Source organism: Sceloporus occidentalis, unplaced genomic scaffold, assembly GCF_023333645.1.
Source record: "Sceloporus occidentalis isolate IW3139 unplaced genomic scaffold, rSceOcc1.0.p SCAF_4, whole genome shotgun sequence".
NCBI lineage: Eukaryota > Metazoa > Chordata > Lepidosauria > Squamata > Phrynosomatidae > Sceloporus > Sceloporus occidentalis.
Window position 1 is genome coordinate 910,458 of NW_028316984.1, and position 23,134 is coordinate 933,591.

General features: G+C 40.7%; 2 protein-coding genes across 5 annotated transcripts in view; one reads left to right on the forward strand and one right to left on the reverse strand.

Moving 5' to 3' along the window:
* LOC149313390 (RCC1 and BTB domain-containing protein 2) overlaps window positions 1–2,392 on the forward strand; it is a 34,642-nt gene extending 32,250 nt beyond the window's left edge. For both annotated transcript variants that reach the window (XM_089519034.1, XM_089519035.1), the window contains one exon: window positions 1,314–2,392. In XM_089519034.1, coding sequence (XP_089375160.1) covers window positions 1,314–1,454 — 141 coding nt within the window. In that variant the 3' untranslated portion in view covers window positions 1,455–2,392. The remainder of the gene's footprint in view (window positions 1–1,313) is intronic.
* Window positions 2,393–2,468: 76 nt separating this feature from the next.
* Window positions 2,469–23,134, reverse strand: part of LOC149313391 (retinoblastoma-associated protein-like) — an 89,576-nt gene continuing 68,910 nt past the window's right edge. For all 3 annotated transcript variants that reach the window (XM_089519033.1, XM_089519031.1, XM_089519030.1), the window contains 9 exons: window positions 19,332–19,471; window positions 17,753–17,898; window positions 11,540–11,644; window positions 10,331–10,444; window positions 10,074–10,240; window positions 9,241–9,271; window positions 7,709–7,851; window positions 6,100–6,149; window positions 2,469–4,666 (listed from right to left, as the gene is read on the reverse strand). In XM_089519033.1, the coding sequence (XP_089375159.1) occupies window positions 4,593–4,666; window positions 6,100–6,149; window positions 7,709–7,851; window positions 9,241–9,271; window positions 10,074–10,240; window positions 10,331–10,444; window positions 11,540–11,644; window positions 17,753–17,898; window positions 19,332–19,471 (970 nt within the window). In that variant the 3' untranslated portion in view covers window positions 2,469–4,592. The remainder of the gene's footprint in view (window positions 4,667–6,099; window positions 6,150–7,708; window positions 7,852–9,240; window positions 9,272–10,073; window positions 10,241–10,330; window positions 10,445–11,539; window positions 11,645–17,752; window positions 17,899–19,331; window positions 19,472–23,134) is intronic.

A 23,134-nucleotide genomic window follows, 5' to 3' on the forward strand; every position in this document is an offset into this window, starting at 1 on the left:
TATGTCAATAGGCATAAATGACTTGGATGAAAGAACAGAGGGCCTGCTTATCAAATCTGCAGATGACACCACATTAGGAGGAGTAGCTAATACCCAAGAGGAGAGGATCAACATTCAAAATGACCTTAGCGGACTAGAAAACTGGGCCAAAACTAACAAAATGAAGTTCAACAGGGAGAAATGTAAGGTACTGACTGCACTTAGGCAGAAAAAATGAAATGTATAGATATAGGATGGGGGACACCTGGCTTAACAAGGCTACATGTAAAAGGGATCTAGTAGTCCTAGTAGACCACAAGTCGAATATGAGTCAATAGTGTGATGCAATAGCTAAAAAGGCCAATGTAGTTCTAGGCTGCATCAATAGAAGTATGGTGTCTAGATCAAGGGAAGTAATAGTGCCACTCTATTCTGCTTTGGTCAGGCCTAACCTGGAATACTGTGTCCAGTTCTGGGTGCCACAATTCAAAAAGGATGTTGAGAAGCTGGAGAGTGTCCAAAGGAGGGCAACTAAAATGGTGAAGGGTCTGGAAACCATGCCCTATGAGGAATGACTTAGGGAGCTGGGGATGTTTAGCCTGGAAAAGAGATGGTTAAGAGGTGAGACGATAGCCCTGTTTATGTATTTGAAGGGGTGTCACATTGAGGATGGAGCAAGTTTGTTTTCTGCAACTCCAGAGAATAGGACCAGGAACAGTGGATGCCAGCTACAGGAAAAGAGATTCCACCTCAACATTAGGAGGAACTTCCTGACAGTAAGAGCTGTTTGACAGTGTAATACACTCCCTCAGAGAGTGATGGAGTCTCCTTCTTTGGAGGTTTTTAAACAGTGGCTGGATGGTCATCTGTCAGGGGGTGCTTTGATTGTGAGTTCCTGCATGGCAGAATGGGGTTGGACTGGATGGCCCTTAGGGTCTCTTCCCACTAGGATTATATGACCTTGGATGAATCACATCCTCTCAGCGCCAGTAAGCCCTGAGGTAGGGTTGCCATAAGTCCGAAACGACATGAAAGCACACAGCAGTGACGTATATGTATAAGAAAAAGCCTGTCCAATATTTGCATGTGAGATTTGCTTATGATGTACAGTGAATCACATGTATTTTCTCCATCTGTTTGCCTGTCCAATCAGTAGTTTATTATTGTTTGGACCACTGTTTTGTGACAATCGTATTTGCTTTGAATTTAAGTGTCAGCCCCAGCTATTGCAGCAGTGCCTGAGAAAGGGTGTTTTTTTTTTTAGCTTATAGCCACCACATAAGCACTCCTGTTGTTAAGAAGATATACTAATATAACACTTATTTCATTCCTAGGAGTTAGAGGAGTTTTGCTTCCGATTTTGCATAAACCACCTGACTGTAGTTACTCAGTCTCCAGGCTTTGCAGAAATGGACCATGACCTCTTGAAGAACTTCATTAGCAAAGCCAGTCGGGTAGGAGCATTTAAAAACTGAAGGAAGGACTTGGTGCATCAAACTGGAAAAAAATTATTTTGGCATGGATGCTTGTGGCTCCGAATCTGAAGTGCCAAGATACTGTCTGGACATAAAGTGAACTTCTCGTTTAAGCTAATATTACTGCAGTGTGGGTTGCGATCATAACCACCGGCTTTGTGGTTTGAGATGGCAAGCGACTGGACCCAAAAACACATATCAAATATCTTTCCCCCTTAATACTAAGGTAGGATGTGAAATATTTTTCTCCTTGAAGTTATTTGTCCTGGTTTGGGAGAAAATGGAAACTTTTCTTTGGTGCATTTGAATTAGAAACAGTGATGTTGATGATAGTATAGTGTGGTGAAGTAAAACTGCTGCCAAGAACATACTAAGGGAACACTTTCTATTTAGTTGATGGAGAAGGGATAGGAGGAAAAATGCACTGCTACCTGACTTCTTTTCTGCTGCTTTGTTTGTGGACTTCCCCCACTGCCAAAGCCTTAGTTAAAACATGCTCAAAAAACTGTGTCATCTCTGGGGTGAGGCCTTCTCTCTGATCAGAATCATGTAGGTTGCCTTTCAAATGAATATTTGAATAAATGAATGAAGGGATATTTCATATGTAGTACTTGCTTGCTGAAACTCTCAGAAAAAAAGAGACAAGAAGGCATCTGAAATTAAAAATAGAAAGTTTTGTTTTCTGTCAGCTGTATTGTGGCAAAATCTTTTAGCAGCCAAAACTCTCTCTTGTTGGAGAACTTAGAATTAGATGTGGCAAATTCTATAATTCTCTTAGCCATTTATGACAAACTTACTTGCCAGACAATGAGCCTAATAAGAAATTGTTAAAATTATGTGTAGACACTAAGAGTTTGAGAGAAACAATATCATCTGTCTTAAATACTGTTATGGAGCAAGAGGTCCACTTGCCTTATGCACGTGGAGGCTTAGCAAAAGTAGATAGTCACTAACTGTAGTGACTGGAGGATGAGGAGGTCTCTTTATAATAGCTTTTAACAAAACAATCAGACATATATCCACAAGATTTAATATTTGATTTGAAAAGCTCTTGGCAGATTATAACATCACTAATTACCTTTTTGTATTTACTGCTTTCCAATTGATCAGTACTTTTGCCACTTGTCTGTTGCAATCTATTAAATCCAGACAATTACTTATGTCAGTATTTAAGCATTATAAATATGAAAAAGTAACAGCATAAGGAGTGCAGGCATCACCACCTATTGTCCAGCAGCTTCTCTACAGACCTGCTTTTTCAGTCTCAATCCACTTTGGAAGATGAATAGAGAATACGCTGCTTGGCTGTTCTGTCTTTACGGAAGGGGGAACCAAGTACGTATAAATGTCTAAATCTCTCCACCAAGCATAATTAATCTAATTTATTCAGATAAAGGTGAACAGCTATAGTGGGTTTGATCCACAACTACTAAAATTCTTCCTATCTGCCCTTATTTGTTACTTTATTTATATCCTTCCTTTTCTCAACATGGAATCTATTGTGGAGCTGAGGAGCCTGATTAAACTCAATTCAAATGTGGAAACTCAGTTCCAATCATGCCTCACCACCAGGCAAGTTAGCTGGGGTTAATGGGAGATGGAAGCCAATACCTTACAGAAGGTCAAAGATTCCCTGCTTCTCTAGCGTTTCTCTCCACATATCTTTTTCAAGAGGTAACTTGCAGATAATCTCTAAGCAAGTTCGGTTCTTAAACAAAAATCGGTTTTAAAAACAGTTCTGAGAACTGGTGCAAGCTTATTTAAAAAGGAAATTGCTATCAAGGCACATTTTCTATTTCTGTCTAAGTTGCCTTTTAAAGAAGAATGGTAGCAGCACTCACTGTGGGACTACTTTGGGGGCAGCTGCTGTATTTAAAAATGTGAATGAATGTTAGCATCTGTTTGGATCACTACACAGATATAAAATGGACTTTCTTCAGCTAGATGCACAGAGGTATGTGTTTCCTTTGTTTACCGATTAAAACCAATTTTACATCAAATGATTTCATATATTCTTGTGGGTATATGTGCAACATATTTAAAACAGGCAGTGCTCTGCAGTTTTTAAGTGTGTACTCTGTTCTAAATCCCATTGTTAATCTTGACTAGAGTGTGTCCATTGAATCAATGGGAACTTACTAAAGTCAGCGCTCATGTAGGTTCCACTGATTCCATGAGTCTCCCCTGTTGGGGACTAACAATTGGATATTTGGGGCTTAAACAGACTAAATGTTCTATATGGAGTAATAATTACTGAGGATCAAGATCCTCCATAACACTCTTAATTCAATTATGGTGTGTTTGCAGCATATAAATACTTTCTTCAATATTTTGTTTAATTATAAAATTAAGGGATATTCTACCATACCATGAGGATTGTAGTGAGCATTTACGATTAAATTACACATTTGTATTTTTCCATGCAAATGTGTCAACATTTTAAGTCACTATTATAATTGGATATTATTATAAATTTCTTTATTGTAACAGGATTACAAAAAGTGGAGCTGCTGTCCTAATCTCCATGGAGTAAACAGATGCATCCCTAGAGATAAAAAAAATGGGAAAAGGGCAAATTTTCTTGCAATATTACAAGTATTCAATGGCATTTCTATAATTCAATTAGTCATTATACTGTCAATTACCAATTTTTGGGGGGGAAATCTTTTATTAATTCCTAAGGGAGGAATATTTATTAGTATACAGAGTGATACTTCTGTAGCAAACAATACTGGATAATCATCAGTTGGCCTGAATACAAAATTATAAAAAGACAGTTGCAGTTTTTTAGCAGGAAATTATGATTACATGAGCACTTGTGCTTTGTGTGGAAGGGATGTCTAATGAAACATGTAAGCAAATAGTGCATCAAGTCTAACATGAATAGCATTTCTTAACAAAACACTACAGAATTTAAAATGCCTGTTTTAGACAGGAAGTAGAATAAAATATCTTTTAAAATTCTGAACTGGGAAGTTAACAAATTAATTTACTTATAAAAAATAATGTATAAATTAACTAGCTAATTTTACATGCTGCATCTCGTTGCATGAAACACTGAACACAAAACTCCAAGTTAGCTATTGGACATGTGAAATTGTGGATGCAGTGCACTTAATGAGTTCAGATAGAAGAAGTTCACTTCTGTTCAGTGGTTGAAGCATCAGCTCCATCATTCAGTTGTTGGTTTTGCATCCTGGTTCGAGTAGATGCTAGAGAGAGGAAAAAAGAATTATATTTATTTTAAAAGAGAGTTAATGTAAATTGTGGCAAAGAGAATGTTTACGGTATATACTCATGTATAGGTCTAGAAATTTTAGTCAAAAAATTGATCCAAAAACCCTAGGTTAACATAGCCACAGTTCAAAGTAAGTAATGTACTTTATATCTTATATAAAAAAGGAACCATCCCCTAAGAGAGCAGCAAAAGCTTACGGTAGTCCATCCCAGAAGCACCTATACCTCCTCTATTCTTTCCACTGCAGTCCCACTTCTGACCTTTTTTGAATGCCTGGGCAGGAAAATGGTGGCAGCTCTTTGGTGCTTCCCTTCAAAAGGAGCACCAAGAAGAACTGGGCTTTGAAGGATTTGAATAAGGCATTTGTTTATCTTTGTCAGCCTTTCTGGGTTAAAACCAGGCAAAGTAATCACATTAAAGTTAAAAGCTATAATAATTTCTAACATAGTTGCTCTTTGCTTTGCTTTGCTTCTATGGTATTTATCAAAAGCAGAGAAGAAACAGGCAGCTAATTGGGCATTTGTTCTTAGAAACTAGTACACATTACCACATTCTTTTTGCAGACAAAGGCATGTGAATGAGATCACAGAATGAGTAACAAGTAGCATCAAGGATGACACTAAAGTGTTGACACAGAAAGGCTTGGGAATTCATCAGTTATTTAAACTGACATCCTCCTTTGACAAGTTAATAGACAATTTTTTTTAAAATGGGAAAGTTACAAGGCCTCATTGCATAACAAGAGGCTTTCAAAGGCTTTCAATGTTTTTGAAAGCCTTCTATTTGAATATCATAAAGACATATGGTGGCTGTCATCTTCTTGGTGAGCTATGCTGCCATGAGGCCAATATGTGCACCACTGTAACTCAGGTTCTTTGGTTGTTACAGAGATCAGAATTCTGTGCTAAATGTGCAACAACCAGAATCCTCATCCACCTTGTCTCTACTGCAGGGCCCCCTAATGTCTATTTTCCTATAGCTGCAGAGGTCCTTGAGGAAGATATTAGCTAGACGTTTCTCTGCTGTTCCTCCTACCCCATAGGCCATAAAATGGCCATGTTTTGTAGGGAGTGGAGGTGCTTCAGCCAAGAAAAGGTAAGCGGGTGGGGGAAGTCAAACATGTGTGTTACATCTCCCAATCCTGATACATAATGCTTGGATATTTACATTGCTGAATATTAGCTGGGTATTTTTTAAAATAATACCCAGCCTGCAGCCTTATCACAAGCTACTTTTTGAAGTCCCTTCGCTTTTCAGAGTGGTCTGCCACGTGAGACTTGTCACTAGTCCAGAACAAATCTGTATGTGAAACTATCTTGAATCAGTCTTCAAGCAACTGGCTAAATAGATGCTTTCTCTACTGAAGGAAATAGTCTACTGAAGGAAATAGTTTGCACAAGTACTTACTCATTTCTGCAAGCTTCTGTTGAAACTTGGAGTCTCCAGAGAGATGTTCCCTATAGATGGATGGGAGGAAAAGTAATTACAAAATTATATATAACTATAATTGAAAAAAGTGTTGCACAGGACTTTTGACTCAAGACAGCAAATGTATCCCCTTTGTGCTGCACACTATACAAGAACATAGATACTATTTCTGTAATGCAGTGGATTTCTCGCTAAGGGAAGGAATCCACATATGGAAGACAACTTTCTTTATTCATCCATCCTTTCAAGGATCGAAGATGCATGCATTATATTTTTCATATGAATGTAATTAAGGCACACATTAATGTAATCTTTTAAGAGAGACATTATGATTCTTTGTGGCTTGCATTTGCTATGCCCACTTCTGCTAGCTTGACAGAAGTAATAGACTACCTATATTGTATCTATGGTCCAAAACACACTGCAGAAATAATCCAGTTTGATACCGTTTTAACTGCCCTGGCTCAGTGCTAGGGAATCCTGGGATTTGTATTTATTGTGGCTCCAGAGCTCTCTGATAGAGAAGGCTAAGTGTCTCACAAAACTACAAAAATCTTAGGATTCCCTAGCATTGAGCCAGGACAGTTAAAGTCATCTCAAACTGGATTATTTTTACAGTGTGTTTTGGACCTAAAAGAGCAACATTAAAAAAAGGTTCTGTATATCTCAGACTCTGCAAACCAATACAGATCAATAAGCTGTGCAACAGCGGTAAGTGTAAATAAACCAATTCCTTAGAGATTGCTTTCTTTGGGTGCACGTCCATTGAAGGCTCCTCTTCATTGTGGGTATGCTTCCAAAGCTACAAAATTTACGAGTTAATAATACAGTGGAAATGTAATAGGAGAAATGGTCAGAGAACAGTACTAAGTATTCACCAGTCATCCACTATATTCATTGCAATTACGAACAAAATAGTTAAGATTTAAACACATGGATCAAATTCATATATATTTACACAACCCCTCTATATTACCTATGAGGAATATACAGTCATCCCTCCATATATGCGGCTTTTATATTTGCGGATTTGATTATTCACGGATTTGATTAATATGTTATCTCTAGCAATATCTAGGTCCTCCAGCGCAACTAAAAGTTAAAGAGAGAATGCTCTACTAGGCCTTTGTAGCTTCTCCAGGGCAGTTCTATGGTCAGTGTCTATCAGACATCAACCACAGAGTTGCACTGGAGGACCCAGAGATACCTAGAGACGTGTCCTCTCACTAAAAACAGTGTTTTTGTTATTTGCAGTTTTTCCATATTCACGGGGGTCTTCTGCCCCTAACCCTAGCGAATATGGAGGGACAAGTGTACTCAATTTCATCTACAGGCTGCAGTACAGAGAAGAAGACTCATGTGAAGTTAGAAAAGCGCTTTAAGTTTTCCAGCATTTTTGCTACTTTGGAAAACCCAGCAGCTGGTTTATTCCTTTATTGAATTATGGCAGCACAGTACTAAACATCTATACACAAATCAAAATATTCCATTGTCCTTTATTTGAAAAAATAACAACTAATAGCTAAAAGAGAATCAAAGATGACAATTTAACAGACCAATCATAAAGTACCAATTTAAAAGCACCCACCTCCCATCTGCTTCATCCTGTCCTTCAATATCAAAACGCAGCCTCTTCAGAGGTTTGGGAGGTGTGCTTACTTCAGTACCACGTTTCAGATGACGATCACTGTTACACACCATCTGATTTATCTTCTGCAGCTTTTCAGAGGTCTAGGAAGACCCAGCACAACAGAAACATTTAAACTCAACCCTTTATCTTAAAAAATATGACACATAGTGCATTCCAAATAGCTGCTCCAAAATAATCTTGAATGCATTTGGATAAGATTTTTTATTATGGCTACATGTTATGTGCAATTCCATATACCTATAACTATTAAAATACTAAAAATTAAGAGGAACCTGCAATAAAAAGTTTACATTTCAGGGCTCCAACCAGCATACAAGAGAAGCTTGATAATGGTGTTCAGGTTCTGAAGGAAAGAGAAAAGGAAGGAATGCCTTTTTCTATGTTCCCCCAAGGCTTTCTTTCCCCTGCTGTCTTACTAAGGGGCTCAGGATTCAGGGGTGAACATGGCTGTCAGCTCCAAAGATAAAGCATAGATGTTTTAGGAGAGTGAGAAAGGGAAAAGGTACTGCCCCATCCTTATGCTTGCATGGCCCTACACATTTTGTTACATGAGTGACACCATCTTAATGATACTGTATTACTTCCACGATACCACTGGGGCATGGCAGGCTAATTTCTTCCATCCCCCCTTCCTCTAAACCCATGCTCACAATGTCTATTTTCCTATCAGACCCCATTGTGCCATCAGAGCTCAACCTCTCCTCCACACACTCCTTTTTCAATGCAAACCTTAATAATTTGAATCTGAACTGCTCTCAACTACAGAGCAAATCTATAAAACCATAAAGTGCTATATTTATGGTTTCTTCAGACTAGTACTACACAGAGGTGATCTGTGGACTGGTGCTGTTCCATGAGCTACTGGCTGCCAGTCCACAGGTAGTTTCCAGAAAAGAAAGGAACTATTGTAGCTAATGGGCATAACTATGGTATTGGTCCCCTAGCACATTAAAAAAAGAATACGTCTCTTACATTAAATAACCTAAGAAGTACTGCTTTACACCCAAGTCAATCAGAGGCTATATCCAGTAATGGGATGGAGTCAGAGACAAGGGGAGACTGAAACACTCTTTCCCTCTCCTACAATCTCCTTTTCTCTCTCCTCTTCCAAGGCAGTGCCAACCTGTATGCTATCCAGGCAGGAATGTCTTTTGAAAGCACAGATCCAACTAGATCAGGTATGCAGAAACCCCACTCCCTTGCTACCCCTTCATTTTCAAAGTAACTGGCACTCACCTCATTTCACTTGATATGATGATGTTTGCCTTGAAGTTAAAAGCAGAGGATTGCAAGAGAAAGGACTGTGAACAGTTCCTCAGATCTTGCTCTTCCCTAATACTGACACTAGTTTTACAGAGCTGCTTCCTATCTTAAAAAAAATATGGGAAGTAGCAGAAATCTAAGCAATGCATATCATGGGCTTAAGATTACTTATTTCAAACAGTTATCATTCAGAACAGAAAACTCACCCCGAAGGATTCACCAATCGAAACCAATATTCTGTACAAGCAAAAACAAGGAAACATATTTAATTTTAATATGAAATGGATGTCAAAACATGACATGGCATGAAACACTGTATGCAAAATTTCCTTCCTTCCAAACTACCAATGATTACAATATTCATACAATCAGTTTGCCGTTTTCTACACTTTTGAAATGCCAAATGCAGCAACCGTTGGCATGCTGTGGAAGGACAGTTGAAAGGGGAAAAATTAATATGTTAACCTATGTATAAACCAGCAGGGGGAGACTACCCCATATATGTTTCCTACAGTTAATTTCTTTGGATCCCTAGTTTCCTTGTTGGTAGCTGAATGAAATCTAGTGACACACTTCTTACAGCCAGACAGGTATTTTATAGGACATATAAGTGAAGTCAAAACTGAAGTCAAAGGTTTAGATCCAACCCAATGATGTCATTTCACCAACAGAACTGGTTCTGTCAATAGTACTGGGTGGGGAATGAATTGTGCAAACCACCTCCAGCGCCCTTAAATGTGGTGGGCTGGTGCAGTTTTTACTAGTGGGTATCTACCAGCATGCTATTGAATTTAAACCCAAATCAGTTTCCATTAGTCCACTTTTCTTCTTCAGTCTAGTCTGCCCTTTAAAAAGGAAAGCAAGTACTGTAGTGTATTTCATATAGTGAATTTACAAAGTATTTGGAGAAGACAATCTAGAAGTCACATAATGAAGCAAAGGTGAGAGCTGATAATTTATGCTAAAAAAAGAGAAACATTCTGTCTAGGTTTTTCTTATGTTTCATTCAATTATTTGGTTAAAGAAATAGACCACTAACCTTGTTCTTGGCGTCATTTTGGTGGGTGATAGCAATCCATCAGAAAATTTGTAGGGACTCTTCAAAGGTGATATATATATATTGTTTCCCGCAGAAACACGTAAAGGAGAATTAGAAAACTTGAAAGGGCTCTTTGGAATGTGTGGTATGGGTGATAATGTTGGAGGCTGTGAAAGGACAATTTTAAATCAGTGCTATGAAGCTCTGTGTACTTCAGTTTAAATTGTAGTAGAGAGAAAAGGAGCATGATTACTTACCCTACTGGAAGCATATTGCAAAATATTAGTTTTCAGTCTTTGCATGAACACCAAATTATAGAAGACTATAATGGAATCATATTGTCCTTCCCTGATCAAAACACACTTGAAAGTCTAGAGAAGATTAGAAAATCCTCCATTAGCCATCTTTAACATTCTATTACACTGCACACTTCTAATGTATATAGTGACCATCACGTCTTACATTTGCCTTTTAATAAGACACTTATCTGAATCTATGGACCAAAAAACTTTCTGAAAAGGAACATGAAAACCATCAGCCCACTTGCATAAGCATTAACTTAAATTACTACAGCATTTTGTGGTCACACACACAAGGTAAATGTTTTATCTAGCAAAACTGAATGCACACATGATTTGTTTCCAAGGCTTACTCATCTGGGACACTTCTCCTCTGAATTTTAAACAAGGTATTTGTTTCCCCAGCTGGACCAAATCTTAAATTATGAAGCATACAGAGACACACCTTGAAAGCAAGTCAATTACTTGAGGGATTTCTTGACACTTGCACAGAAATTATCAAGAGGGCATCATGTCAGTACTAGCCTCAGGGATTTGCAAGGGAGTGTCACCAAGAGTAGTGATGGATTTCGAATAATAAAAGAGGATGGATGCAATTTTTAAAAACAATTGTAGCTACTGCATCAATTCAAGATCTTGATTTAAGTGACTGAGGCTTTCTGATCATTGTGTTCAAGTGCCACAGACAAATAGGAGCATAATGAGGAAAATGGGAGAACTTCTTTCATGCCTAGTTTTCTCCTGGTGCTAGGCTACAATAGGATTGTAAGGCCTGTTACAGACAGCCAAAATAAAGCTGCTTCGAGTCACAGTGGAGGTATGGTGCTTCAATGATGCATGCATCCTAAGAGTCCAGAAGTCGCACCAAAGCCACACTCCAAACTGGAGCATGGCTTTGGCGTGGCTTCTGGACTTTTAGGACGCATGCATCATGGAAACACCATACCTCCACTGTGACTCGAAGCAGCTTTATTTGGGCTGTCTGTAACAGGCCAAAGTCTTTTTGGGTGTGTGGCTATTGCAGGGATGGAAATCTTTTTTTGGTGCATCAGTTGGCGAAACCACATCTGACTGGCAAGTAGAATGAGGTTCTCCATCCCGTCACTAGGCTTTCCCAGATAACAAGATATTTCAAACAGTTTGTAGAAAAGTAAAATTTTTCCATACCTCTTGATTAGCATTAGTTAGTTCTTTATATGTATTCACAATAGTTTTAAACTTGAGATCAATGTTCTTCACCTTACATATGCCATACATGGAACACATCATAATCTATCAAAAACAGAGGAAAGCTATCAGGACTAATGATCAAGAAAGAACCTCATCTTCAATTTGTTCCTTCTCTGAAGAGTAAACAGTAACAACTGAGCAACTATTCAACAAGTTAAGACTACACATTCTCCCCCCCCCCCCCCGCTTGTTCCAAACAAACCCCTACAAACAAACCCAAAACACCCATCCCTGCTTTAAATGGCTTAAGATTTAAATCTGTCTTGTAGCTATTTGGTAACAATCCTCCCTGGATTTTTGTAAGGTGTTATGTAAGGGTGAAGCTAGTGCAGAACCCAACAATCTGAATTGTAACTAGTATGAATGGAATGATTACACTAATTCTGAAGGATTTGCACTGGCTACTTGTTGGCCTCTGAGCCCAGTTCTAGATTTTGGTGCCTGTCTACAGTGTTGGGACCCAAATGTTTACAGGGACATTTATTCCCATAGCAGCCTACCCATGACTTAAGACCTTTAGGGAAGCTCCTCTCCAAGTCACATGGGTACACTATGTGCAACACAAGAGGAACTTCACCCACACAGAGTTCCAACTGCTGAAGACCCTTCCCATGGTGCCAACTCTAAATCTGTTTTCAGCTCAAAAGGTTTTTGTATGCCAAGGCCTTTTAATTGCCCGTTTTGCTGTTTTTGCTGCTTTGTTTTGGTGACATTTTAACTTTAGCTTATTTTATTTTCCTTTGGTATAGTGCTCTGGTATGGATAAGCATGAATGTTGTTGTTGTTATTATTATTATTACTATTATTATTACTATTACAATTACTATTATTAAAAAATAAAGCACTCGTCCCTCCACATTTGTGGCTCTGACTTTGCGGATTTGATTATTCACGAATTTTATTAATATGTTCCGTCTAGGAATATCTAGGTCCTACAGTGCAACTCTATGGACAACTTTAACCATAATTCACACTGAAGGATCTAGAGAGAACACTCTACTAGGCATTCATTGCTCCTCCAGTGCAATTCTGTGGTCAATGTCGGGTAGATGTTGATCGCAGAGGTGCACTGGAGGAACTAGAGATTCCTAGAGAAGTGTTCTCTCAAGTAAAAACATAGTGGTTTTTCCACCTTCACGGGGGTCCTGTGCCCCTAACCCCAGTGAATGTGGAGGGAGAAGTGTACAGTGTGCCCGCGCCATATGCGGGCGCGCCATATGCGGACTTGAGCGTATGTGCTCAAGCCGCGGCGCGCGCGGGGCGAAATGGGCGCATGCGCCCGTTGCGCCCCCCGCGCACGAGCCCCATTGTTTCCAATGGGGCTCGAGCATAGGCGGAATTCGCCTTACGCGGAGGGATCCGGAACGGATCCCCTGCGTAAGGCGAGGACGCACTGTACATATAAAATTGGTTTAACTTCTCTAAATTAAGGGATTTAACTCAAAGATAAAGCAAGTAAACAATTTTACTTGTTAACAAATTTATTTAATTTTAATACCATACAATGACACAAGGGCAATGACTTTAAAGACAGATAGTGTTTAGGTATTTTAATTTTACTAGAAATTGTTGATTATAAACATTCAATACCTTGCATTGAGTATAAATATAAAAGAAAATTCTATTATCTGTTGCAATTATTAAATTGATAAACAGATGTTTAATGGTTAAAACACTTTGACTGTATGTCATAATCATATCAAAAATGGGAAAACTAACACCAAGAAAACAACCTAACACTTCTTAGGAAATTAGGCCATGGGTGCTTTCCTTAAAAGCAACAAAAGTAAAAACCTTTCAGTGTTGCCCCATGTACAAACCACTACAGTACTCTAACCTAGATGCTACAAGGGGATGTAGCAATTTGTTTAATTAATTTATATCCTGCCTCTTGTAGTACAGAGTCCGAGGCAACTTACAGCATTTATAAAAACATGCAGTTAAAACATTATTTATACAAAAATTAAAAAATATTTAAATGATAGTTCAGTTAAAAATAGAAAAGTAAAACAATAAAAACACAAGAGAGTCATGATTTAAAAGATAAAAACACAATCACATTAGAAACCTTTTATGTCACATGAATTCTAAGACCTGCTGGTGAAAAGAAAAAGGGGAGGCAGCATCCTATGGGAGGGAAATTCCTCGACTTTGGAGCAGCCACTGCGAAGGCTCTCTCCCATGTTCTCACCAAGCATGCCTGGCTTTGACACTATTGCCATGATTGTAACTTCCCCTCCAGCCTACTCTACTGGGCCTTCTGACAGCAATTGGAGAGTAAGCGTTCCCAATTTAATATTCAAGGAGTACTTCTGCTCTTTAAGGGGCAGAGCAGCCCCATCTACGGCAAGCAAAATAGGTGGAATTAGCCACTAACATCTGACTACCAATTTATTAGCTCAGCTCCAGTTCCAGATAAATGTTTCTTCAAGTTCTAACATGAAGAAGAAGCAGAAATAGTGTCTCACTCCACTCTAGATGACCTTATCCAGCACCTTCATGTAGGTCAGGGCTGGGCAAACTGTAGCTTCTAGATGTAGTTTCCTCACCACTGGCTGCCTTAGAACAAGGACGTAGCCGGGGGGGGGGGGGTTGGGGGGTCAGAACCCCCCCTATCAGGCCCTGGGGGCGTTCAAGCTCCTTCCTCCCCCCTCCCCTCCATTAAAACCATGGCGAGGGAACAGAGGAAAGACAAAACAAAAGTTCCCCTTTTCCCTCTGCTCCGTGGCTTTAATGGAGGGGGGAGGGAGGAGGGAGGAGGAAGGAGCTTGAACTCCAGTTGCAAGCTCAGAGAGAGAGGGGGGGAGAGAGAGAGGGAGTCCCTGTGACTCCTTTCGCTTCGGAAGAAAGAAAAAAGGAAGGAAGGAAGCTTCTAAAAGGAAATATAAAAGAAAGAAAAGGTGACTTCTAACTTTTAGCTGTTATATCCATGTACAATATAGTATAATAATAATAATAATATCCCTTACCCAAAATGCTGAGGATTAGATGTATTTTGGAGTTTTTCAGATTTTGGTATATTTATATACAGTATGTCTAATGGGATATACTGGGAGATGGGATCCATGTATGTTTCATATGCATCTCATAGACATAGACTGAAGGTAATTTAATGCACAATATTTTTAAAATAATGTTGTGCTTCTGCATACTGAGCTTCAGCAAAACCCTGAGACCACTATGCCTTGTATAATTCAATAATTCAGTAATTGATCTAAACCTTCAGGATTTCCAAGTTTCCTTGAGTTGGGGGTCAGACCAGATGCTCTCAGGGTCAGTTTGGGGTTTTGGAAGTCCAGAGAAAGGAGACTCAGACTCTACTCTGGACATTTCTCCTGAGAATGGACTCAGGTTTTCAAAAACAGTCATTTCTGGATTTTTGCAACAACAAAAAAGAGGTGGGTCTGTGATGCAAAAAGGCAAGAGGCTTCCTTCCAGCCTTGTTTTTTCTCTTTTTTAAAAGACAAATAGAATAAAAAACAGTTAGCTGGCCCCTTTTTAGAGTGTCAATGGGGATGCTTTGATGGAGAGTTCCTGCATGGCAGAATGGGGTTGGACTGGATGGCCCTTCGTGGGGTCTCTTCCAACTCTATGATTTTATGATTAATTAATTAATATATGGAATCAATCTAAGATGATGAATCGTGGCTGTGGAGTCCTATGGCCCTGCTCCAGGCAATGCTAGACTGCAGGCCCCATCATCCAGCAGCACCACAGACTGATGGGAACTGCAGTTTAATAAGGCTGCACACTGCAGAAATAATCCAGTTCGACACTATGGAAAATCCTGCTATTTGTAGTATGTTGTGCCACCAGAGCTCTCTGACAAAGAAGGCTAAATGTCTCACAAAACTACAATACCCAGATATTGTTGTTGTTGTTATTTTCTTATATCCCGCCTTTCTCCCAATATACAGACTCAAGGTGGTGATTTTCCATAGCATTAATCTATAGTATATCTTTCTACAATGTAGATGGACACCTCCATTACATAATTTGTTGAGGATGCTTTGACTGGGAGTTCCTGCATGGCAGAATGGGGTTGGACTGGATGGCCCTTCTAGGGGTCTCTTCTAACTCTATGATTCCATGATTCTGTAGCACTCTGAGCCTACTGTGATTTTAATAGTTTTTAAATGTATAAAGGTATAAAGTCTTATAATGTAAGCCATGCACTGATGGACTATTGCACTATAATTTTTTTATTGATTGATTTTATACCCTGCCTTTCTCCCAAAATAGGATTCTCTTAAAGGGGTTTGTTTAATATAAAAAGAAAGGAACCTATAATGGCTTGGAATTAAAAATTATGGTAGATAGGTAGATAGATAGATAGATAGATAGATAGGTAGGTAGGTAGGTAGGTAGGTAGGTCTTGGAATTAAAAGGTGTGTGTGTGTGTGTGTGTGTGTGTGTGTGTCTCAAAATTAAAAATCCCTCTTGGAAGTGGGAATGAAATGTGTGGATGCAGCCTGGGTTCTTAGCTCAGCTCAGATGTTGGAATGCAGTGTCTCAAAGCATGAGCAGAGTGTCTCTGAGCATGAACAGAGTGGCTGCCGCTCATTGCTCGAGCAGCTGCACTTTGCTTTATCGAGCTGAATTTATCTGATGTAAACACCTTCAGAGGAAGGACTCAGTTTGCATCTGCACTGAAAAAATAATCCAGTTTGATGCCACTTTAACTGCCCTTGGCTCCATGTTGTGAAATGCTGGGATTTGTAGTTTGTTGTGGCACCTGACAGATGACTCAACTACAGTTCCCAAGATTCCATTGCATGAAGCCATAACGGAAGTTAAAGTGGTGCCATCAAGGTGTCGAGGGTAAACGCTCGACCCTCTTTTTGTGTCTTAGCCTCTCAAAATGGTGGCACTTAGTCTTGACCCCCCCTTCCCAAAATCCTGGCTACGTCCTTGCTTAGAATGGATGAGAGGTGTGTCCAACAACATCTGGAGAACTGCACTTCTCCTCATCCCTTCCACACAGCATAGAAGATAAAAGAGAACCCAGTAAAAATCCACAGCAGAATGCCTAGAAGCTGAAGTACGGTTTTACATCATCCTCTTCTTGAGTAAGAGGAAAACCACCAAAAAACAGTCCCATCAGCCTCGACCCTCAGACAAGCAAGCAGAAGGATACTCTGTTTCTTCTCCTTCAGTCCAACAGAGCAAATCAGTATAGTTTCTAAGTAGGAACCCTGGGTATAAAACCAGATTTAAATGGGTCAAGTTTTCTTCAGTAGTGCCTTGTGTTGTGATGCTATTATTTCCTTGAGCACCTTACCCCATCCTACAGGTCATTTTTGTAATCATTTCAGCAAAGGAAGATTTTTAAGAAAACTATCTCTTTCAAGATAGCTAGGGCTACATCTTCTTGTGGAAGGATTCAGCTGGATCCCTGTAAAACATGGGGAAAGTGTAGCCGCTGGACCACATGCAGCCCCCCAGATTCCACTTTTGCAGCCCTAAAAATTCCAAGGCCTCAAATCCTCCAACTGGGGATAGGATTTTCTCTGTAGTTAGATGTAACCAACAAGGAGTGAATAAGCACATATGCATCAGTTCTCCAATCATCTTGTCCACATCCCTGGCTGCAATTATCCAAACAAACATAGCCAAAGGCATCTCCAGTAACATCCTATCCCTGTACCATGCCCTGCACAGCATCCAAGTTGGAATGGATGCAAGCAGTTTTGTTAGTAAACTGATTTGTTTGATAATTATCATGGCAGACTACTGTGGGTTCTCTCTGATTTTTCAGAAAAGCACACACTACCCTGTGCACTGTTCACAGTGGCAACACTCTATTGACACAAAGGTATAGTATGTCACCCTTTTATAGTGGGAAACAGAATGATCTCTAACCAGTGCTCCACCCATAATTACTTCCCATAACAAATATCGGGAAGCCACACAGCTCCGTAAGTCTTCGGGAATGGACTTCTATACTTGTTATCACCAGTTTTGAATATGCTTGAGGAACAGCTTATGTTCACAGTTCAGAGCAGACAGAAGAAAAACCACAATACCCTGGAAACCACTACACTCTTGTTTTACCACACATTGGTGGACCATAGAGAGTCTAGTTAAAAATGAGAAACAAATCTAAGTTACATTTAACTGAGCTCAGCCCACCCCTACCCAAGTTATTACCTGGTCTAAGTGCCTGTCTTTCATAAGTTCATATTCATTTTGCAAAGTGTGATGGAAAAGGGTCCATATCAAGTGTATGAGGTCAGGGTGCTCAGAGAGAAGATGTAAAAATAAGTTGCTCAATCGTTTATAAGCCAACCTATACACTGGAGAAAAGAAAACACCCCAGAGATTAGAATCATCTTAAAATCTTATCTTAATAAATGATAAAATTTAGTAACATTATTGTAAGGTACCAAATGTACTGTGATTGTAAATACCACAAAGTCAAGATTCTGCTCCTAGAAGAGCATATTAGCAAGAGTATAGCATCTTTCAAATGAAAGATGGTCACCTTTTGAGCACAGCAGTTGGCAGTATGCACAGAAATGTAGGCTTAGTATGTAGCTGATTTCTATATCAAGAAAGATGTTTTATAATAATATTAAACCATTGAGTAAATTATTAGTTTAGAAAGATGAATTATAAATTTAAGGAAGCACAAAGTAAATTAGAACCAACAAACAGGAGATTTGTTAACCTACCAAACATTGTAAAAGAAAGTTGAAGTTCTTATTTGCAAGCTTACAATATACAGTGGGACCTTCTTATCCACAGGGATCCTGTTCTGGACTTCCCCACGGATGGCACAAACCATGGGACCTCAAGTCCTGCAGTTTTCAGTGATAGTGCATGTGCGCGTGGCCACTTTCCTGTGACCGCATGCATGCATGCACAGCCATTAAACTGAATGAGGCTTGTCATCTACGGATGCTCAAATCCGTAGATGGGGCAGGTGCACTGTACATCAGGATTGTTTTTAAATTACAGTAAAAATAGATGAAGAGAGTTCTGGTGAGCCAGTGTGTTGTAGTAGTCTACGTTTTGTAGTAGGACTCCAGGTGACTAAGGTTTGCATCCCCACTGGGTGACCTTGGACATATCATACTCTTTCGGTCCTATTAAAGGAAGGCATTGGCATACGTCCTCTGAATAATTCTTGCTAAGAAAACCTGAGAATAGAGTTGTCATAGGTTGGAAGCTGACTTGAAGCACATACAGTCGGCCCTTCTTATACACAGATTTTTTATACACGGATTCCAGCATACACGGTTTGAAAATGTTCCAAAAAAGTATAAATTTACCTTGATTTTCCATTTTTTATAAGGGACACCATTTTGCTATGTCATTATATTTAATGGGACTTGAGCATACATGGATTTTGTTATACACGGGGGATCTTGGAACCAAACCCCAGCGTATAACAAGGGTCCACTGTAACAGAGGTCTGTAGATGTAAAACGTCAGATCCAAAATGCACAGAAAACATCTCACTCACGTGACTGACCAGTTTCACTCCTCAACATTACATGCTATTCCAGCGGCTCTCCCAATCCTGCTAAAAAGTATTTGGGGGCAGAAGACTTTATAGCACGGTGGAAAAAACTCTACAACATGCATAGAATAGAACAGTACACAATTCTTTGGATCCAAATCACAGTAGATTCCCTGGCTGATACTTACTGTTATGGTTTTTGTTATAAAATACAGGTGAGGAAAATGCAACCTTCTTTAAGAAGAAGAGAAATTATTTACTAACCTTTTTTGTAGAACAATGACAGGGAGGTAGATTTGTACAGTTTTTGAGACTGATTTATCGGTGCTGGTTGAGAATCTGGAGGGGAGCATGCTGACGTGGAAGAAGCTTTTCTTTTAGGAGATTTTGTGGGGGATAGATACCTAGAAAATGAATGCAAGTAAAACAAGAAACAATGACCAACTCAAATATGTTCTGATTAACCAAGACTTCACCCTAAAAATAATGGTTTAAAAAATCTACAACACCATGACTGTTCAAATTTTTTCAACTCAACTTTCTCATGACCTTACTTTTCTACTAGTGATTCTGATTAGTCACAGGATTGAAATGCAGCTGATGATCAGCCCAAAGTACTGATCCAATGATGAGTTATATGTGAAACCCAAGATTGGTTCCCATGTACAGTGGTTCCTGTAAGCACTTTAGGAATACACTCAAGTTAATGACCTCTTGGGTTGGATAGCATTCATGTATTTGAAACACCTGAAATGAGTGAAATTGAGGCAGCCTGATAAAAGGTACTATTGTTGTTGATAAGTGAAACAATCAGATAAAGAGACTGGTTATCTGCTGTCGGCTCTCCTCTGTGTACTGCAGGTGTGCAGCGATGAAAACAAACAAAAACTAGGCCCAAACAGGTGCCAACAGTCAGCAACGGTCTGAGGTGCTTAACCTCAACAGTAGCTCACAGGAGAGTGCAGAAGCACAACCCAGTATGCAGTATTGCAGTATGTGGCAACAAGGCACTGACCAACCTGAAATGAGGCACGGACACAATTAACTTATTGCAAAGTCCTTGGAAGCTTTTATCTTCCTTTTGCAATATGTACAATATATACAACAAAAGCTCTGACTTCTGTCAACATATACTTGTCCGATATATTTACAATCCACACTCTTCAAACTAATACACCAACTCCTCTCTCCAATCCACTATCCTCAACCCACACCTGCTCTGGGTTTCTGAGTCCTTATATATGTTACTAACAACTAAGGATTGACACCTGGTGTTCCTCACCATTTACAACCATATAATTATTTTATAACATCTCAAAGGGACATTTTACACAACATATATGCTTCCTCACCAGGTGTACATAACCTACCCACCATATGTATATTGTAGTAAAGACTTACAGCTAAAACCAGCGTTAAGGCACATTTGTTGCACAACAAATGGAACCACTGTCTTTGATAAATGTGTTATGGCTTTATATTTGTGAGTGTCTTCAAAAAAAACCAGGTGAAGTACATTTTTACCAAAATATGACTAGTAAATGTAAATACTCCATCCTCTAGGACATTTTCCTCCAGTTAATTGCTTGTTTTGCCCTATTTGTGCATGAATATTGGCCATTCCCGTATCAGTACTGGCCATCTATCATCTGCTGCAGTGTGGCAGGAGAAGCTAAAGGAGCCTTCCTACTTTTACTTTTATGTTGGAGGAAGGAGCAGTGGAGAGGGGAGACAAGGCCAGCACTATACAAGGCCACTGTTTCTCAATAACCAGTCAGCCCAGCAATACAGGCCCACACCAGGGCATCTATCCAAAATATACAAATGGAGCAATCTAGGAAGACTTATTGTCTCAAGCTTTAGAACTCACACTGTTGGGGTATCTGGTTGCTGTTGTTGTTATTGTTGTTGTCTTCAAGTCATTTCCAACTTATGGTGATCCTAAGACAACCCTATTATTTTGGGGTTGAGAGTATGAGACTTGCCTAAGGTCACTCAGTGGGTTTCCATGGCTAAACGGATTATCAAACTTTGGCCTCCATAGTTGCAGCCCAACACTTAAACCACTACATGATACTAGCTCTCTCTCTAGACGCAGTATATGAACTCAATTCTCAGTCTGTATGCCATCAAAAATATCATCTTGAATGAGGCTACAGCAGACATAGCCACCAAACTCTGCCACTTTGTATTTATAACTACTTCATTTTGGGGAATAATATTTCTTCTTCGTGGTCTCTGCGAATCACACAAATGGGTTATTCTGCGCCTGCGCAGCAATCTCCGAAAACTTCTAGAATCTCTAGGCAGAATGCAATGTATCTTTCTGCAACTTTTTGGCGGTAAACCCGCCCATCTCTATATAAAGCCCCTAGTGACCCGTTGCTCTCCAGTTCCTTCATTCCGCCGCGCTAAGCAGCTCGAGGAACTTCGCTAGTCTTACACTCGCCTTCTTTGAATCTCTGGCTACTGACCATCGGCTTTCACTGACCATTCTTCAGATTTTGGACATCGGCTTGACCACTCCTCTCTCATTTGTCTTTACGGCTTGACTTCGGATCGATAACGGACCTGATTTCTCTCATGGCCTCTTTCAAGAGATGTGCCAATTGCAGGGTGAAAATCCCCATGGCTGACGGCCACGACAAGTGTGTTCTCTGCCTTGGGGAGACACACATTCCAGGGACTTGTCCCCACTGCAAGGCCATGTCCACACAGGCCCTCAAAAACAGGGACCGGACCCTCAAGGCTGCACTATATGAGAAAGTCCTCAGCCAGCCATCCACCTCATTGGCCCCCGGAGAGGGAGAGGACAGAGCCTCAATGTCTAAAAAGAAGCAAGGAGACAGCCATAAGGCCTCCAAAGCTTCCCGTCCTGGCCGGGATGCCAAACGGGACAAGAAACGGGCTCGCTCAGCCTCGCTGCCTGCTAAGACCCGTCGTAAGGGACCCCCGAGCACGGTCTCAGTGCCTCCACCGGTGTCTGGGTCGCCAACCGCTCCGCCTCCTCAAGAAGCGACCGTGACCACTCCCGTCCCATCCGTACCGACTTCCATCCCGGTACCGCTTGAACCGAGGATCTTAGTGTCGAGCCACCTCTCCGTACCGTCCGACCAGATACAGATCATGGATCTGGATCGCTCTTCGGAGTCTGAAGGGGAGATCCCGGATTCAGATGTACCGCTCTCTCCTAGACAGAGGCCGAACTCCCGGTCCTGGTCTCCTGCCCGTCACAAGCATCGCAACCAACCCGTAGAGGTGCTCTGGGGGCAGAGGCTGACGCAGCCATAGCCGACAAGGGCCCCCCCGACCAAGGCCTGTTCAGCGCTTACCCTGTTTTCGACCACCGTTCCAGCCAATATCTTCTTCCTATGGCACCCTCGCACCTCCGAGGCAACATCCCTGGGCCTACGAGGACTCGCGCCGCTCCATCCCACCCCGTCGATATTGACTATGACATCGATAGGAACAGGTCTCCGATGCCCCGCGCCCTGAGCTGATCTCGGCCCCGAACTCGTTCTCGGACCCGTTCACCATCCCCATCCCGCTCGATGTCTCCGCGGTTGGATGTTGACTCTTCCTTCATCCTGGTCGGGCCTGCCGGATCATCTCCTACGGATGACATGAGGGCTTTCGGTGATTGCATTATCAAGATGGCGGACGCCCTCAAACTGGAAGTCGCCCATCCCGATGATGACGCCCTGGTGGAGAGAAGGATCCATGGCTCGGCGCCAGCTCCTCCACCCCTTGCCTACCTCCCATTGCTGGAAAAGATAGCCACACCAGCTGCAATCTCATCTACCTCACGGAAGATTGAGAATCTCTATAGGGTCACCCCATCTGCCCCTTCCTGGCTCTCCAACCACCCGAAGCCAAACTTGGCCATCGTGGAGGGTGCGCAGACTTCCTTTGCTCCCAGGCCTTCTTCGTCGCCTGTTGACAAGGACAGTAAAAAGTTGGATGGACTGACAAAGAAGTTTTACGCTTCGGCAGCCCTGGACATGAAGATTTCTAATTACGCTGCTTGCATGGGCATGTACATCCAATTCCTCATAGAGAAGATGGAT